Here is a 16,504-nt window from a genome sequence, read left to right on the forward strand (position 1 = left end):
CAATCATGACCTTGGTATCTTTTTTCAGCGGGGGATGCTGAATAAAGTTAAATATAACTGGTCAGAGCAACTAATTAGCCTCTGGATCACTTTTACATGCAGCAGAAGGGGGTGTATGTATATATATATATTTTTTTCTCTAAGGGAAATTCCCAAAACTTGACCTGTTGAAGGTACTTCAGGACTGAGGTTGGAACTACCAATGAAGGAAACTGCAAATAACATAAATAATATGCATGCTTGACAAATATATGGTATCTGTGCTTTAAAGGAATAAAGCATTTGAAAAAAATATGTTTTTTTTTTTTTTTTTTCTCACCTATAATGAATTAGCATTCAATGTCAAGGACAGAAGAAGCAATAAATAATTTATATTGTAACTTATAAATTAACATCAGAGTCTATAAAGAAGGCTTGAAGATCAACTGTTCACATCTGCAGGACAGTTTCACATCAAGGACTAGCGATATCCATAATATCCATAACCCAAAAGGCCCCAAAGAAAGTTTTGTGTTCTTTAGAGATATCTACTTGATTAACTAAAGACACATTCACCTTCAGTCGATCATGCTTTGTTAATTTAAGAAGTCCCGCCAAGTAGATCGTTTGCTGTCCATTTTTGAGTGCTTTTCCACTGAAAAGAACCTCCGCTTCACCGTAGTTGTCATTAAGCCTTATGATTTCTGATGTGAAATGTTCTCCAAATTCGGGAGGAATCTTCAAGGACACTTGAGCATAGACAAAATAATATCCAGGTTTTGGAATGAGAATGGACTTATTTTCATACCGCATTCCATCCTTTACGAAGGCCAACCCCTGACTCGATTCCCATTGTAGACAATTATCCTTTGGCTGTGCATTGGTTTGCCTCGTGCCTGAGGAAAGAAACACATGTTCTAATGGATCAAGCATGATATTTAAAATTTACAAAGTACATAAAATGTCCAAAGTGAGCCAAATTCAGTGTTGTTTTGAGGTTAAAGCTCAACTCCTGGCACTAAATTAAGCTTGTTAAGAATAGAACTCTTGTTTTGTCGAGGAGATAACACAGAAAGTAAAAAAAAAAAAACATACCTTCCATTCCTGAGCTAGCCGGCTCTCTGGTCCCCTTAGTTTCTGCTCTAGAATGTAGGCAGGCACTACAATGTCATTAATTACGATGCAGGACCAGTGGTCCTGACTTTTACTTAATGCCGGCAAGAAGGCCACTGACACGACTGGTCGGGGGGACCGGCAAGAAGACCACTGACACAACTTGTCGGGGGACCGGCAAGAAGACCACTGACACAACTGGTCGGGGGACCGGCAAGAAGACCACTGACACAACTGGTCGGGGGACCGGCAAGAAGACCACTGACACAACTGGTCAGGGGACCGGCAAGAAGACCACTGACACAACTGGTCGGGGGACCGGCAAGAAGACCACTGACACAACTGGTCGGGGGACCGGCAAGAAGACCACTGACACAACTGGTCGGGGGACCGGCAACAAGACCACTGACACAACTGGTCAGGGATCAGCAAGAAGACCACTGACACTACTGGTCGGGGGACCGGCAAGGAGACCACTGACACCACTGGTCGGGGGACCGGCAAGGAGACCACTGACACCACTGGTCGGGGGACCGGCAAGGAGACCACTGACACCACTGGTCGGGGGGACAGGCAAGAAGACCACTGACACCACTGGTCGGGGGGACAGGCAAGAAGAGCAGCTTCATGGTACCGGTCAAAAATACCAGATTCTGTGTTCAGGATGGAAAAGTAGGGTGAGATTAACTCAGTATTACATCATCCCTTTTGAGAAAAATAAAAAGTGTTTTATTGTCCATCAACCGGGCCGGGACATTGTTTTTTATTTTACGTAAGGTCAACCTTTTTTTTTTTTTTTTTTTTACTTTTTTGAATAGCATCTGGAATAGTAAAACCCTCATTAGGAGTACCCTTCATTTCTTTTCCCAGAGACACAACAGTAAGTAAGAAGAAATATCTCTAAAGTGAATGAAGGTCCGCTCTGAGACATCCATAACTGGAATAGGTGAACCCATTGGAAGTTTCCCCTCTATTCCTGTAAAAATGTTTGGGGCTCTGATCACCTTCTGTCTCAGGTGACATTGGTCACCAGGGCAAGGAGAGAGGGTGACTGAACCTTATAGAGACACAGACAGCAATAAAAACCTCAAAGACATTCTTACCATTCTCTACCTGATCTTAAACTACAAGAAAGTTTTGACTTTAGATACACATTAACAAGTTCAGCTCTTTGGACATGACGCTTAGGTCCAAAGAGCTGGACGTGCTACTTCTGTGAACTGTTAACCACGGTTCTGAAGCTCTCTTGCGCTTACTGGGACCACAACCACTAGCTTCTGGAGTGAGAGGCATGTGAAAGCGAGGCATATCCATGCATTTCTTTCACTTGTGAACAATTTAGCTGGAATTGTTAAGGATTTCATCATTTCCGGTTTCAGATCCACCATTTCCAGGCCGGTTCAGCCAGTGGACACATCTAACCAACCTGATCTAATGTCTCTAAAAAGAGTACCCGTCACCTGCCCCCTTGTAATAGCAAGCAATACCAGCGTGGGGTAGCAGTACCAAGGTTGGGTAGCTGGAGAGGGGGAGGGAGTGTGAAAGAGTGTATCAATGTGCTTTAATGAAATATTAAAGTTCATGGTATATTTCAGCTAGTGCCCATTCTAAAATGGAATGTGGGCTCTTGCAATGACATTAACGAGTCATACTAACACACCTCATTCATACATCCTTGACACTTGGCAGTTGGATTTTTGCATATAGACTACAGACACATTGATAGGTGTTTACATATTAAACACACCTCAGTCATTCATCTTGGACACTTAACAAGTTAGGCTCCACATACAGATTACAGACAACACCTGGACTCATTGACAATTACTTACATGTCAACACATCAGACAGCTGAGCAGAGACGGAACGGCCCTTTCCACAAACACAATCTCAGACACACTACACCCCACATTTACAGAAATGTATAGGGAAAACAAAAGCCTTTTCATGTATTGTTTTAGTAGAGATATTTTCTATTGTTAAACTGACCCATGAATTGTACACTAGTTTAAACTGGTTTTTGCCGCTCAAATGTCCCATAAATATGGGAGCCGAAAATTGAATAAATTAGATGTATCTGCATTAAGCTTGAGTGCTATGTGTCGTTGCATCTCCTGGCCAGCGAGAGAAAATTCACTACACAGGGGGAGTTAGGACTGAAGGGTCGTAAATCATCTTATACCTGCCTCTTGACGTGAACGAGCTAACAGGGTGCTAAAATGCACTTTCGCCTATATAGAAAAAAAAATCTCTGCAGCGGCCCTAGGTAGAAATGCCTTATTTTAGAACTTTCCTGTCACTAACCAGGGTGAAATTTGTAGCTGCCTAATAGATAGCTCTAAAACTGACAGTCACGTGCGCGTTTAAGGGTGAAGGCGGGCCCCATCAAGTAGGCTGTACGTGGCCCCATGATTTCTAACAGCGCCCCTGATTATAGAGAGTAATGTGAGATAATGATAGCCATCATCTTAGGATGGGAGCAGGAAGAATTATAAAAAAAAAGAAGAAGGATTGCGGGATCTAACTTTCTAGCTAGATCCTGGCATTGTTGGCTTGGTCTCCTGTTGGGTCTATTAACCAAAAACTCTACATTAGGTTTTTATTAGATATATAGAAAAGTACTACTGATATCAAAAATAAGCATATAAAAATATGGGGATTGCCTCAATTCTGTATACCACAATACCATATGGGTGAAAACTTTAGGTAAATTACTCTACCAAACAGATCAACCGACGTGACCACGTTATGTCTACACCTTAAAAACATGGTTAAATGCTGATATTACATGTTAAAGGAGCTCATTCAAGGACTTTACTAGCTGTTTCATACCAACAATGTAACCTCTAACACGAAAAAGCAAAACAGGTGTGTAAAATGTTCAATAAAAAAACTTTACTATTAAAATACGTCAAGAGATTGTCATATTGCAATAACCAATTGAAGAACGTTCAAAAGGGTCACATAAAGTACCTGTTAAATGAGCCTTGGGTTTTGTGTCCTTCAAATTCTGGAGAGGTCCTTAAAAAACAAAATGAAAAACAGTCAGTCATTCACCAAAAGGCATACCAGTGAAAACACTAAAATAGCCCTTCTCAAACTTTTCAACACAGAGGAACCCTTGAAAAACTTTCTGGTCTTAGGGAACCCCTGCAAAAAAATGACTGACTATATTCTACAACTCATGATACATTAGAGTGATGGTCAGTGGAAGAATGCTCCTTATACTTGTAGGCATTGGTAAGAATTACCCGCTTACAGAAAGCTAAAAAGATCAATGGCTTCAGTGGGAGCTTATCTGAGAAGCAGAATTTGCTCATTGCTCAAAGAATCCTTAGCAACCTCTGGAGGAACTCTAGGGTTCCTTGAAACCCCTAGCAACCTCTGGAGGAACCCTAGGGGATCCGCAGATCCCCTAGCACCTCTGGAGCAACCCAAGGGATCCATGGAACCCATGGCAACCTCTGGAGCAACCCTAGGGTTCCTTGGAACCCCTAGCAACCTCTGGAGGAACCCTAGGGATCCACAGATCCCCTAGCACCTCTGGAGCAATCCAAGGGATCCATGGAACCCATGGCAACCTCCGGAGCAACCCTAGGGTTCCTTGAAACCCATAGCAACCTCTGGAGGAACCCTAGGGATCCACAGATCCCCTAGCACCTCTGGAGCAATCCAAGGGATCCATGGAACCCATGGCAACCTCCGGAGCAACCCTAGGGTTCCTTGAAACCCATAGCAACCTCTGGAGGAGCCCTGGGATCCGCAGATCCCCTAGCACCTCTGGAGCAATCCAAGGGATCCATGGAACCCATTGCAACCTCTGGAGCAACCCTAGGGTTCCTTGGAACCCATGGCAACCTCTGGAGCAACCCTAGGGTTCCTTGGAACCCATAGCAACCTCTGGAGGAACCCTGGTTGAGAAACCCTGCGCTAAATGATACAACCCCCTGTAAACTTCTTAAAAACGGACAACTAAAAGTACAAAAAAAAAAAAAAAATGACTTAGAAGCTGGTTTATGTGATACATTGGATGATAACCTTCCTGGATGAATATTTCAGAATAATAATCTTTGAAAAAAAATAGATGGAGCAATATATTCAAACATACAGGGGACCCTCAGTCCAAAAAAAAAAAAAAAAACCACTGATAAGTGCCATTTTACTGCCACTTAATGCCTAATATGTCAGTTACCTTATACCAGAGGTCTCCAATTTTTCCAAACAAAGGGCTTGTTTACTGTACTTCAGACTTTAGGGGGGCTGGACTAGAGCCAAAAGGGAATAGAAAATGTCCTGGGGTATAGTGGGAGGAATAGTGCCCCATCATTGGCTTTAAAGGAAAGAATTATGCCCCTTCGTTGGTGTTAGTGGGAGGATTTGTGCCCCATTGTTGGTGTCAATGGAAGAAATTGTGCCCCATTTTGGGTGTCAATGAAAGAAATTGTGCCCCATTTTTGGTGTCAATGAAAGAAATTGTGCCCCATTTTTGGTGTCAATGAAAGAAATTGTGCCCCATTTTTGGTTTCAATGAAAGACATTGTGCCCCATTTTTGGTGTCAGTGGGAGGAATTGTGCCCCATTTTTGGTGTCAGTGGGAGGAATTGTGCCCCATTTTTGGTGTCAGTGGGAGGAATTGTGCCTCATTGTTGGTGTCAGTGGGAGGAGGAGTGCCTCATTGTTGGTGTCAGTGGATAAAATAGTGCCTCAAGGGCCAGAAAAAAAAGACAAGCAAAAGGGCCACATCTATCAGAATAATAACAAAAATATCCAGAAAAACGCATTGCAAAAAAGTTAAATTGATTTTCATTTTAATGAGTGAAATAAGTATTTGACCCCTTCACAAAACATGACTTAGTAGTTGGTGGAGAAACCCTTGTTGGCAATCACAGAGGTCAGATGTTTCTTGTAGTTGGCCACCAGGTTTTCAAACATCTCAGGAGGGATTTTGTCCCTCTCCTCTTTGCAGATCCTCTCCAAGTCTTTAAGGTTTTGAGGCCGACATTTGGCAACTCAAACCTTTAGCTCCCCCCACATTTTCTATGGGATTAAGGTCTGAAGAATGGCTAGGCCACTCCAGGACCGTAATGTGCTTCTTCTTGAACCACTCCTTTGTTGCCTTGGCTGTGTGTTTTGGGTCATTGTCATGCTGGAATACTCATCCACAACCCCTTTTCAATGCGCTGAGGAAAGGAGGTTCTCACCCAAGATTTGGCCACATCCATTATCCCTTTGATGCGGTGAAGTGGTCTGTCCCCTTAGCAGAAAAAGCCCCTAGTAGCATACGGTTTCTACCTCAATGTTTGATGGTGGGGATGGTGTTCTTGGGGTCATAGCCAGCATTCCTCCTCCAAACACGGCGAGTTGAGTTAATGTCTCATCGAACCACACTTTCACCCAGTTCTCCTCTGAATATTTCAGATGTTCAATAGCAAACTTTATACGGGCCTATACATGAGCTTTCTTGATCAGGGGGACCTTGTGGAAGCTGAAGGATTTCAGTCCTTCACGGCGTAGTGTGTTACCAATTATTTTCTTGGTGACTATGGTCCCAGCTGCCTTCTGACCATTGACATGATTCTCCTGTGTAGTTCTGGGCTGATTCCTCACCGTTCTAATGATCATTGAAACTCCACAAGGTGAGATCTTGCACGGAGCCCCAGACCGAGGGAGATTGACAGTTATTTTGTGTTTGCTCCATTTGCGAATAATCGCACCAACTGTTGTCACCCTCTCACCAAGCTGCTTGGCGATGGTCTTGTAGCCCATTCCAGCCTTGTGTAGGTCTACAATCTTGTCCCCGACATCCCTGGACAGCTCTTTGGTCTTGGCCATGGTGGAGAGATTGGAATCTGATTGATTACTTTTGTGGACAGGTGTCTTTTATACAGGGAACAAGCTGAGATTAGGAGCACTCCCTTTAAGGCCCTTGCACACATATGGACCACTCATTTCATCCGTTGCCATTTGTTTTTTTTTGTTTTTTTAAACGGATAAAAAATAGGGCTTTCATCTGCTCAAAAAAAAAAACAAAAAAAAAAAAAAAGGAGTTGTCGGAAGCGGATGAAAACGGATGTAAATGATCATCTGTTTTTCCATAGGAATGCATTGATGTCCGTTTTTCATCCGTTAACGGATGGATAAAAAAAAAAAACGAACTAACGGTCCGTACGTTTTAAGGGGCCTAATAGTCCTCCTAATCTCAGCTTGTTACCTGTATAGAAGACACCTGGGAGCCAGAAATCCTGCTGATTAATAAGGGATCAAATACTTATTTCACTCATTAAAATGTAAATCAATGTATAACTTTTTGGAAAAGCGTTTTTCTGGATTTTTTGTTGTTATTCTGTCCCTCGCTGTTAAAATAAACCAACCATCCAAATTATAGACTGATCATTTCTTGGTCAGTGGGCAAACGTACAAAATCAGCAGGGGTTCAAAATACTTTTTCCCTCACTATAGAGACTGGAAGGCAGGACCACTGAGTGCAGCAGGGGATTGACACTCCCACATTGCCCCTCTTTTCCAGGGAGAGCATTTTGCGCAATTTCATTTACACAGTTCGCTTTAATTGCCGCAATAATCACGGTTGTATTAATTTATTTTCAAGTGAAAAGATTAAACACCCAGAGGTATTTTTAACCATATAAACCAGTTCATTAGTCACTCTGCCAACTACATTTTAAAAAAAAGTCCCTTATGACTTACATTTTGAAATTGTTGGTTCACTTAGGAAAATCCTTTTGGCATAAAAAAAAAAAAAAGTCCAAACTAGATACAAATCTGATGACCTCAGGTTGTTGGCTTCATTTTTGGATCTCATCTCTGCCAGTTCCTTCATTTTCTACATTGAGGAATAATCTAGGAGAGTAATGTGGTGGCATTTCAGCCAAGAGGTCTTGGAGATGGAGTTAAAGTGGTATTACACTCAGGAGCATTACGAAATGTCCTCTTTCGAGGCGTTAAAGCCCCTCATCCTCTCATAATCTCAATAAAAGTGGTGATCAGAGCATGGGCCTCGGCCTTTGGGATATCGATCCCAAATTTGCCAAGAAGGCATACTGCAAACATTTAATCAGCTTAAGTCCCAGTTTTTGTTGCCCAATTTCGACATCTTCCAGTTCCTCCAGCTCCGCCATGTCTATCAGACAATTTGGTGATGCCCCTCTGACCATCTATCAATCTGACATAGAAACCCTCCTTCGGGATTAATCTCTTAAAAAGCCATTATCTACCATCTACAAGACCCTACAACCAACTGTGCATCAAGGTCTGGGGGGCTCCTGTGCTTTTTGGGTGGTGGTCTACCATCTACAAGACCCTACAACCAACTGTGCATCAAGGTCTGAAGGGCTCCTGTGCTTTTTGGGTGGTGGTCTACCATCTACAAGACCCTACAACCAACTGTGCATCAAGGTCTGGAGGGCTCCTGTGCTTTTTGGGTGGTGGTCTACCATCTACAAGACCCTACAACCAACTGTGCATCAAGGTCTGGAGGGCTCCTGTGCTTTTTGGGTGGTGGTCTACCATCTACAAGACCCTACAACCAACTGTGCATCAAGGTCTGGAGGGCTCCTGTGCTTTTTGGGTGGTGGTCTACCATCTACAAGACCCTACAACCAACTGTGCATCAAGGTCTGGAGGGCTCTGGTGCTTTTTGGTTGGTGGTCTACCATCTACAAGACCCTACAACCAACTGTGCATCAAGGTCTGGAGGGCTCCTGTGCTTTTTGGGTGGTGGTCTACCATCTGCAAGACCCTACAACCAACTGTGCATCAAGGTCTGGAGGACTCCTGTGCTTTTTGGGTGGTGGTCTACCATCTGCAAGACCCTACAACCAACTGTGCATCAAGGTCTGGAGGGCTCCTGTGCTTTTTGGGTGGTGGTCTACCATCTACAAGACCCTACAACCAACTGTGCATCAAGGTCTGGAGGGCTCCTGTGCTTTTTGGGTAGCGGAATTGCCGGAACTAGACTCTGAGGATGTCTCGGACTACCCCTTTACCCACCTGGTGTCTTCCAGGGATCGTCTGACCCAATTTAAAATATTACATAGATTCCATCTAACGCCAATCAATCAGATTGCACAAAATATACCCAGATAGGCCGGGGAGGTGCTGGCGATGGTCCAGTAGATTCATCCACATACCTACACATGATCTGGTACTGTTACATAGTAGTTGAGGTTGAATAAAGACAATAGTCCATCCAGTTTATCCTGTGTAGGTGTGTGGAGGTATTCATTTCCCATAACCCTGAAAGTTTTGAATGTTTTGATCTTGGAGATGCAAGTCCAAGAGTCTTCTAAAAGTAGTCATACTCCCCGCATTTACCACCACTTACCACCATTTGTGGAAGAGAGTTCCACAATCTTATTGCCCTTACCGTAAAAAACTCCTGTCCTGTCCAATCTTACTGGTCAAATGTCCTAAACTTCATCACTAGTTTAACTAGTATTCCTATACCACACACAATTGATATATGTATCCTAGGACTGGTGGACGCCTTGGCCCACTCTAGAGCAGTTCGTACTCTGCTGGGCCTGCTTTTTTAGTCCCGTAATTTAATTATACTTAATTGGAGGGCCACCAGTGCTCCCACCCTCGACATGTGGAAGTCATTGGTAAATTCAATAGTCCCTCTATACAAAGAAACCTATCTAAATAGGGGATGTCTTCAAAAGTTCAACAAAATATGGGATATCTGGCAAGAGACGGATAGCACTATTGTAGAAAAAGATGATCCTGTGAGTGCTCCATCTTAGAGTGTACTGTCCCCAAAATTATTTTAACGGAGGTGACTAGCCATTGACCACACGACTGGAGTTATTTTATACCCATACCGGCCGTGCATGCAGTACGTGGAGCACACAGAACACTTTCTAGGTGCAGCAAGCTTGGGGGTTATTAGGTCAGTTGTTTACTTGGGGTTTCGTTTTTCTGTTATTGAGCCAGGGTATGCCCAGAGGCTCTGTTTTTGTACTTTTCATCAAAAATGAATAAAAAGAAAAGTGGTATCAACCCCCCCCCCCCAAAAAAAAAAAATGAATTCAGTATGATGCAGCTTACCAATTCAGCCATCTTCGATGTGATGGATGCATTAGTTTTATTTAACCCTTTTTCCTTTTATTTTCACCTGGTAATCCAGCCAGTAGCACACTTCCTGTATTATGCTTAGTGCTTAGACCCCATGTCATTCTCCAGAGTGACCTGCTTGTATACCTATCCTGCTGGTTGGTAGGAGCCTCTCTCCTGCTATAGCTACTGGACACGGAGCCTGCCTTCAGACCATTACAGGTTACTTATTGGTATAGTCCATCTTGGGTGGAATAGCTATTGTACTGGTGTCAGGACCTGAATCTGAACCTGCAACCTCTGCTGTGTTTGGTAGTATCTCCTCTTGCTGAGCTGCTGGACAGTTCTCTGTCCAGTTCCTTCAAAAACCTCCCCTTGAGTCTTGTTTCTCGTGAACCTTGAATCATTTGCTCCTCCCATGAACTTCCTATTCAAGCCAGGCCTTTGCACTTCCTGTTTGCCATAGTATGTTCGCCAATATCTAGCTCTCGTCACCCCTGCTGCCATTTGTATCTTCGCTACCAACCTTTGGCTTGTTCCCCAACTACTCTTCTACTTAATCCAAACCTGCAACCGCTTGTTAGAAACCTTTGGCTTGTTCCTCGACTAGGCTTCTGCTTGATCCCCACCTGAAACCACTCATTACCAACCTTTGGCTTGTTTACTGACTATGCTTCTACTTAATCCCAACCTGCAACCGGATGTTACAAACCTTTGGCTTGTTCCTCGACTATGCTTCTGCTTGATCCCCACCTGAAACCACTCATTACCAACCTTTGGCTTGTTTACTGACTGTGCATCTACTTGATCCCTACCTACTATATCTGCTACTGAACCCCGGATTGCTCACCTCCTGGTGGGGGGGGGGGGTCTTGAAGACCGCAACCTGGTACAGACATACAGCAAATCCCATCTCCACTGATTAGTGCTTAGACCCCGCACCTCAGGTGAGCCCACGTCACTCGCCAGAGTGACCTGATTGTATACTTATCCTGCTGGTCAGTCGGAGCCACTCTACTGTTATAGATACTGGTCTCCAAGCCTGACTCCTAACTGTGACAACCGGAGAATACCAATAAACATTCATACCCATTTGTTTTGTTTTTTTTTTTAAGATGGAAAGGGGCTCCCCCCTCTGTTGAGTTGCTATGATTGTACGAATGCCCCCCCGTTGAGTTGCTATGACTGTACGAATGCCCCCCCCCCGTTGAGTTGCTATGACTGTACGAATGCCGCCCCCTGTTGAGTTGTTATGACTGTACGAATGCCCCCCCTGTTGAGTTGCTATGACTGTACGAATGCCCCCCCCCCTGTTGAGTTGCTATGACTGTACGAATGCCCCCCCCCCCCATTGAGTTGCTATGACTGTACGAATGCCCCCCCCCCATTGAGTTGCTATGACTGTACGAATGCCCCCCCCCCCATTGAGTTGCTATGACTGTACGAATGCCCCCCCCCACCCCCCGTTGAGTTGCTATGATTGTACGAATGCCCCCCCCCCACCCCCTATTGAGTTGCTATGATTGTACGATTGTACGAATGCCCACCCCCCGTTGAGTTGCTATGGATTGTATGAATAGTGTTCATAGCCTTAGGTGTAAAATATCACAACATATACATGATAGGTCCCATGTAACCAGGTCATGGTATAGCTAGCTGTAATCATTCACATTCAATTGTAAATGTTCTGTAATGTTGAAGATGTTTCCCCACTTATTCAGTACCTCAGCTCTATTGAATGTTGGGAATATACCCCACATAGGTAACTTGGTCACCTTGAACCAAATCCCATGTAATGCGTTATGACAGATGTTGGTTGTCCACAACCAAAACATTCCTTTTTTCGAAAAAAAGTGGGGTAGACACTGAAGGCAGCTGGTTCACTGGAAGAGTGCTAGAGACCATCTACACCAAACTAGAACAACCTTCCCTAAATATAAAGAATGAGCCTTCAATACCATCCTTCTCCCCACACGGCATAATGATATGATGTAATATCTTTATCTTGATTTGACAATACTTTACGTCAGCCCATATGACTCACACAATTAACATCTGAATCCATCCATGGCCCAATGAGGTTGGGTTATGTAATTAGAACAGGGCAGCTTCACATCCTCTCACACCTCCCGTTCTTGGAAAACCTACATATACCTTGCCACATTCTTGAGGTTAAGGCAGACATATCAAGGATGAAATAGTGGGCTGAATTATGAGCCTAAAAGTAAAATTTTATTCAAATTTAGGTGGGGTATCGACTCCCAAATCACGTTTTAAAGCAGACTATAAAAAATGCTTTGCAAATACTGTTTATGCTCCCCTTTAGGCAGGGCCGTGTAGAGACCTTTGGAGGGGCAGGTGCTCAAAGTATAAAAGGAGCACATTGCACAGGGCTTTAAATAGGGCAGGTGCGGGGGGTTGATAAGTGGCTACGGACATGGTGTGTGAGTGTGTGTGTGGGGGGTGATCAGTGGCTACGGACATGGCACGTGGGGGGGGGGGAAACTGTGGCTGCGGACATTGTGCAGATGGTGTCCAGCGGCTGCGGACATGGTGCAGGTGGTGGTCTGGTCAGAGGCAACGGATATGGTGCAGTTGGTGGTCTGGTCAGAGGCTGGAGACATGGTGCAGAGGGTGGTCAGAGGCTGTGGAGTGGTCCGGGGTCTGTTTTTTCCCTCCTGATGTGACAACGAGCTCCGTCGCTGTGCCGAGCCTCAGTGCCTCACTTTCAGAAATGGCGCCAGGTGGCGCCACTACGTCACTGCGCATGCGCCCGCTCTGCCAAGCATGTACGAGCTTTCCTGAGCCCGGCAGGCTTCCAGAATGGCACATGCGCAGTTGCACTCTCGGCCTGCAACCATACTGTATATGGGCGCTGCTGTGGAAATTTTGCCTTGACAAAAAGGGCACATTGGGCATCAAGGGGCAAAGTGGCAGGTGCTCAAGCACCCTCTGCCCCCCCCCTGCACTTGTCTGCCTTTAGGTATTGGTCACATGACCTTCTTGCTGTTTCTCTCATCTGTAGTGCCTGGGCAGGGGTTGGGTCCACCAGTTTAAGGTCCCTCTAAAAAACTTAATAGATCCTTAATCTGAGCATGCAGCCTAGTTGGCCAGGAAAGGGGAAGGGGGGGGGGGGATGAAAACATGTGCTCCCCATCCCTCTTGAAGCATACCAGACCACACGCCCTCAACATGAGGGGGAAGGAGTTCCTTGCCATGGGGAACTTTCCCTAGCAAAGCACCCTGTCACTATGTTGATGAGGTCAAGGGCCTTTTCCCTACAACCCTGGCCTGGTGGTTGTGGGGGTCTGTGGTCAGTTGGCTAAGCGGAGCTTGGAAGCCCTCTTTATTAATGAGGCTGCCCCCCACATGAACGAGTATTGGGTACATAGTACCCCTACTCATTCGCAAAAAAAATAAAATAAAATAAAAAAGATGCCACCTAGAAATATAGACACCAAACTTTTGACAAGTCAGGCCAACACGAAAAACAAACCCCACCCAATGGCATACAACGCTGAATGATAGTTCCCCTGAGCTATCATCATGTATATAAATGAAGGGGCAGGGATTGTGGTGACATCGTTGTCCAATTTTGGCCATGGCCATATTAAGGCAATGATGTAACCCAGTCCATTCTCCTCCCATTTGCTTACATAGCCCGGGATGCTCAGCCATAGTAGTGAAAGGGCCAGGCCTTGTCAGTGGTTGGCAAGGACACAGTGAGTGCAAGCACCTGCTGCTTCCTTAGCAATCATTGAAAGCCACAAGCCATCATGTTCGTCCACCCAGAAAGCCCTAAACATCCGGCATTTGGACAAATGTCAGAACAGCCAGTGTTTGGTCTGAACCTAACTTCGGACCAAATAGTGAGTTCATCCCTACATACTACTGGCACTGCTCCAAACCACGCAGCCTTTCCTCTGAAAAAATGGCGGCTCTGTGATGTGCATGTGTGCCTCAGTCACATTCATTCCTATAGGAGAGCTGTTCTCATGGTGACATCAGGTGGATGCAGAGGGAATGAGAGGGTTGCATGTGGCCCATGGAGCACCAGGTTGACATTCCTTGATTAAGGTGACTCACCTATCCGTGCATTTCCATAAAGTCTGGGGAATATTCCCAACAATAATCACAATTGAAGAAATTAATTGGATAAGCAGCAATTCAGCTTCAACATTACAGAACAAGACCAGTCAAATGTGACCTACTACTACTGCTTACCCCTGAACTTCCGGTCTCCCTCAGTGCTGCTTTCCCTGAACTTCGGTCTCCCTCAGTGCTGCTTCCCCTGAACTTCCGATCTCCCTCAGTGCTGCTTCCCCTGAACTTCCGATCTCCCTCAGTGCTGCTTCCCCTGAACTTCCGATCTCCCTCAGTGCTGCTTCCCCTGAACTTCCGGTCTCTCTCAGTGCTGCTTCCCCTGAACTTCCGGTCTCTCTCAGTGCTGCTTCCCCTGAACTTCCGGTCTCTCTCAGTGCTGCTTCCCCTGAACTTCCGGTCTCTCTCAGTGCTGCTTCCCCTGAACTTCCAGTCTCTCTCAGTGCTGCTTCCCCTGAACTTCCGGTCTCTCTCAGTGCTGCTTCCCCTGAACTTCCGGTCTCTCTCAGTGCTGCTTCCCCTGAACTTCCAGTCTCTCTCAGTGCTGCTCCCCCCTGAACTTCCGGTCTCTCTCAGTGCTGCTTCCCCTGAACTTCCAGTCTCTCTCAGTGCTGCTTCCCCTGAACTTCCAGTCTCTCTCAGTGCTGCTTCCCCTGAACTTCCAGTCTCTCTCAGTGCTGCTTCCCCTGAACTTCCAGTCTCTCTCAGTGCTGCTTCCCCTGAACTTCCAGTCTCTCTCAGTGCTGCTTCCCCTGAACTTCCAGTCTCTCTCAGTGCTGCTTCCCCTGAACTTCCAGTCTCTCTCAGTGCTGCTTCCCCTGAACTTCCGGTCTCTCTCAGTGCTGCTTCCCCTGAACTTCCGGTCTCTCTCAGTGCTGCTTCCCCTGAACTTCCAGTCTCTCTCAGTGCTGCTTCCCCTGAACTTCTGGTCTCTCTCAGTGCTGCTTCCCCCGAACTTCCGGTCTCTCTCAGTGCTGCTTCCCCCGAACTTCCGGTCTCTCTCAGTGCTGCTTCCCCCGAACTTCCGGTCTCTCAGTGCTGCTTCCCCTGAACTTCCGGTCTCTCTCAATGCTGCTTCCCCTGAACTTCCGGTCTCTCTCAATGCTGCTTCCCCTGAACTTCTGGTCTCCCTCAGTGTTGCTTCCCTGAATTAGAATTTCTGGTCTCAGAGTCGTGCTACCCTAAACTTCTGCTCTCTGTGCTGCTTCTCTGATCTTCCGGTCCCCCTCAGTGCTTCCTCCCTCAACTTCTGGTCTCCCTCAAAGCTCCTTTCCCAAATTTCCAGAAAGCTCAGTGTCCAGTCAGCTGTTAGGGTGTACATTGGAAGGTTGTACTTTGGAAGGGGAAGGAGGAGGGTGGAGCAGGAGATTGCCTTGCCACGCTAAGCTATGGGTCTGTGTATTTCTATTGATGCACGCAGTGTGGAGACACAACTCTAGTCCGTGCATGCAAGGGTGGCTCCATATGGTTCTGCAAGAGAAAGGATCCCCCCTAAAAACAGGAAACCTGGGGCAAAGGTCATGGCAACGGCTTAAACTGGAACAAAGGTAAGGATTAAAAAGATATAGAAGCGGCATACTCAGTAATGGATTAAATCGGCCAAATAACGTGCTTAAAAAAAACTGGAGGGTTTAATATCACTTTAAAGAAAGCTTAAATGTAACATACCACTCATCTGAGGGAAACTTTCAGTCTGTAAAAAAAAAAAAAAAGAAAAAAAAAAACTGAGTAAGAAACATTTTATGCATTAATATCAATGCAAAGAACAATTTCAATCTATCAATTCTTAAAGCTGAACTCTTGGCAGATATAAGTGGACAAAAAAAAATAAATGAAAATGAAATACATCCTTTAAATGCAAGCAGCTGAATTTGACCTGATATCGGGCTCTTTCGCCTCTTGCAGTTTTTTTACAGCAGGGCTGGGAATCTGAGAGAAGGAAGCAGCACAAGCAGCCATTCAGTTTGTGGCTGACAAAGAGCAGGTTTATAAGTAGGGGTTGGTACTTCTTATGGAAACCCTTCCCCTTGGGTGGATATGATGGGTGGGGGTAGCTTGGCTGGTAAATGAGAGAAAGACGCAGCAAAAGGAACCAGTTCATGGCTGACAAAAAGCACGCTTGTAAGCAGAGATTGGGACCTCCTCTTTTAGGTAAACCCCTCCCCTGGGTGGATATAGTGGGTAGGGTAGCTGGGCTTGAATGTGAGAGGAAAAAGCAGCACAAGCAGCCATTCAGTTT

General features: G+C 45.3%; 1 protein-coding gene across 1 annotated transcript in view; it reads right to left on the reverse strand.

Moving 5' to 3' along the window:
• Positions 1-382: 382 nt before the first annotated feature.
• TNFSF15 (TNF superfamily member 15) overlaps positions 383-16,504 on the reverse strand; it is a gene marked incomplete at its 5' end in the record, with an annotated part of 33,103 nt that continues 16,981 nt past the window's right edge. The window contains 3 exons of the mRNA XM_082264251.1: positions 383-875; positions 4,066-4,113; positions 15,934-15,958. Of these exons, the coding sequence (XP_082120377.1) occupies positions 454-875; positions 4,066-4,113; positions 15,934-15,958 (495 nt within the window). The 3' untranslated portion in view covers positions 383-453. The remainder of the gene's footprint in view (positions 876-4,065; positions 4,114-15,933; positions 15,959-16,504) is intronic.

The sequence above is a fragment of the Pelophylax lessonae genome (assembly GCF_965119305.1).
Source record: "Pelophylax lessonae genome assembly, chromosome: 7".
NCBI classification, from domain to species: domain Eukaryota; kingdom Metazoa; phylum Chordata; class Amphibia; order Anura; family Ranidae; genus Pelophylax; species Pelophylax lessonae.